The 2904-nt window shown below is 48.1% G+C and overlaps 1 protein-coding gene across 1 annotated transcript; it reads left to right on the plus strand.

Annotated features, from left to right (window-relative positions):
- Window positions 1–609: 609 nt before the first annotated feature.
- On the plus strand, window positions 610–1572 carry LOC102458633 (olfactory receptor 5V1-like). Its single transcript, XM_089774390.1, has one exon. It carries the CDS (start codon window positions 610–612, stop codon window positions 1570–1572), a length of 963 nt encoding a protein of 320 aa, XP_089630516.1.
- Window positions 1573–2904: the final 1332 nt, after the last annotated feature.

Genomic DNA, 2904 nt, shown 5'->3' on the forward strand with positions numbered 1-2904 from the left:
AGATTGAGCTCCGGGGCTCAAATAGCAGTGTAGCCTGGGTCGCACAGACTAGGTGCCCCAACCCAGTCCCACCTGAAATTCTAGATGGGTTCACAGTTGTGTATCGTAAGCCCCTGCTTGTGCCCCGGGTTCTCATTGCTAATTTCACCCTGCTAGCTTGATTAAAGCTCGTGCATGTTATCCTGGCTGGCAATGATACCTCCCAGCTGCAGGGCAGACGTACCCATGTTTGACCTTTAAATACCCTTCCTTTCCAATCTATTGACTTTTGTTATGTCCTCTAGATTGGCTGAAATGACACTGCCATGATGAACATGTTGCCACATCCCAGCTTCAAAGACTATTAAGATTTCAAGTGGCCTTAAGGCAGGTGTGTGGGACATTTCTGTAAATTCATGAAGCTTCCATGCTCTTGGCTCCCCTATATTGGAAACTCGACCCTTTAATGAAATGAGCCTTCCTCTGCTTCTGGAAAACTTGATCTTTCCAGGGAAGAGATGCAGTGGCACGTGCTTGCTGGTCCCAGGTTTCTGGTCTTTTACCAACAGTACAGCCGGTCTGCAGGTGCTCCATGCATATTGAATGTTTTTCTGTTTCTAGATAAGAATTATGGAGCAAGCAGAAAGAAGAAACCAAACAGCCATTGTGGAACTGATCCTCTTAGGATTTGGGAATGGCCCTGAACTGCAGCCCCTTCTCTCCCTGGTATTTCTAGCGATCTACATTGCGGCTGTGGCTGGGAATCTCCTCATTGTTGTGCTAGTGGTGGCTGATCCACATCTTCACACCCCCATGTACTACTTTGTGGCCAACTTGTCCAGTGTGGAGACCTGCTACATTTCCACCACCCTGTGCAGGCTGCTGGCCAGCCTCCTGACTGGGGACAAAACCATTTCTCTTCAGAGCTGCTTTGTGCAATACTATTTCTATATTATCCTGTCCAATGCAGAATGTCTGCTGCTCACAGCAATGTGTATTGACCGGTACCTAGCGATCTGCCACCCCCTCCGTTACCCTGCTCTGATGAACGGCAGGGTCTGTTGCCACATGGTGGCATGGGCCTGGATAGTCAGCATTCTGGTCTACATCATGATACAAATTTTCATGTTGCAAGTAACATATTGTGGTCCTAAAGAATTTAATCATTTCTTTTGTGATTTTGCACCCATGGTATTTCCATTCTGTGGTTCTGCCCAGAGACTGACAATTCTGACAAATATTATGTCTCTCGTAGTGACAATTGTGATTCTTCTGCTGACCATGGTGTCCTATATTTGTATCATTGTCTCCATCCTGAGAATCTCGTCCACCACTGGGAGGAAAAAGGCCTTTTCCACCTGCTCCTCTCACCTCATCGTGGTTGCAATTTACAATATATGTGTAATTACAACCTATGTGGTTCCAGTGCTCAACCCTCCTGCAGTCCTGTACAAAATATTGTCTGTCTTGTATGTAGTCCTGATACCCTTGATCAACCCTGTCATCTACTGCCTGAGAAACAAGGAGGTCAATCAGTCCTTGAGAAAAGCTGTTCAGAAACTGGTTGCTTTCAGACACAGGCATGCAGTGTGAAAGGACAAATTGTAGCAAATTGTGCAATGGAGATGAACTGATGTATTTCCTTACACATGGCCCATTTGACTCCTTGAGGACAGAGTTACCCTTCATCACTGACTTCTTTCTTTCTTTCTTTCTTTCTTTCTTTCACTCTCTGAGCACTGATCTTTCCATACGCATCATATACATTTCTTCATACTTGATACTGTAAGAGAGATTCTCAATAAAAAGAGGGAATTGTTATCAAACATACATTCAGGGTAGCCCTGTCCTTCATTGATCTGCACTAGTATCCACATTCTGCAAGGTTGTTCAGAGCTTTTCAGTGATTCAGAGTCTCCTCCACTCCCACTAAAGCCAATGACATTCAATTCCACTGATTAGGGTCTTCTGTTGTCAATTGCAGTTTTGAAAAGTAGGTGAAATATTTTGCCACCACCATGAGTGGAGAACCCCCAGGCAGATCTGGGCTAGCGAAAATGAAATTCTGTGGAGGTTGGCAGTCTTAGTGTCCTTCCAAGTAAAATTTCCCCCATGTTAATTATGCACCGGAAGTAAAATAAATGTCAATATGACAATTGCAAAAGTTTAGTTTGTGTTACAAAAAATGTGGTCCCTGTGATGGGGCAGAGGATGAGAGGTCCCAGACTCTGGGAAAGGGAGCGCTGGGGGAGGGGCCCGCACAAAGGAAGGGCCGCGTGGGAGAGCCGCGGCCGGGTGAGGGCCAAGACGAGGATGGGCAGCGGAGAAAGGAACACTACCCACCCGGCACGGACAGATGACATCATGCACAACATCACAGAGCGGGTGGCGGAGAACTGGATGGAGCACACAAGGAAGGGGTCGGACGTAGCCACCGGTGTGGGAGATTTAAAAGGAGGGAGAAAGGAGCCGAGGGGGGAAGATGCAGAAAGGGAGATGCAGCTGCCCCAGGGGAAGGGAAAAAGGTAAGGCTAGCCCCCTCCTGGCAGACGGGGGCTAGCGGAGGCATGGGGAAGAAGTAGCCCAGAGCGGGACTGTGGAACCCGAGAGTGGAGGGTTTAGAGGTGACGACCCCCTCCACTGAGCGGGGACAAGCATCCCCACCTCAGGGCCCTGGGCTGGGGTTTGGAGAGAGGGCGGGCCCGAACCCTCTTCCCCTGGCCCGAGGAGCCAAGCAAAGTTGTTAGTAGCGCGCGCGAGAGAGAGACGGAGTCCCACCATTCAGGCAGCTCCACTGATAAACCATTGTAGCTCAGGGGTGGGGAACGGGTGTGACTGAGAGGGCTTACAACAGTCCCTGTTATACTGAAAAGAAAGTAAATTAATCTGTTTAGTATATTTGAGTTACAAAAAACAAGACAATTG

This window comes from Pelodiscus sinensis, chromosome 30, assembly GCF_052426305.1.
Source record: "Pelodiscus sinensis isolate ZL-2025 chromosome 30, ASM5242630v1, whole genome shotgun sequence".
NCBI classification, from domain to species: domain Eukaryota; kingdom Metazoa; phylum Chordata; order Testudines; family Trionychidae; genus Pelodiscus; species Pelodiscus sinensis.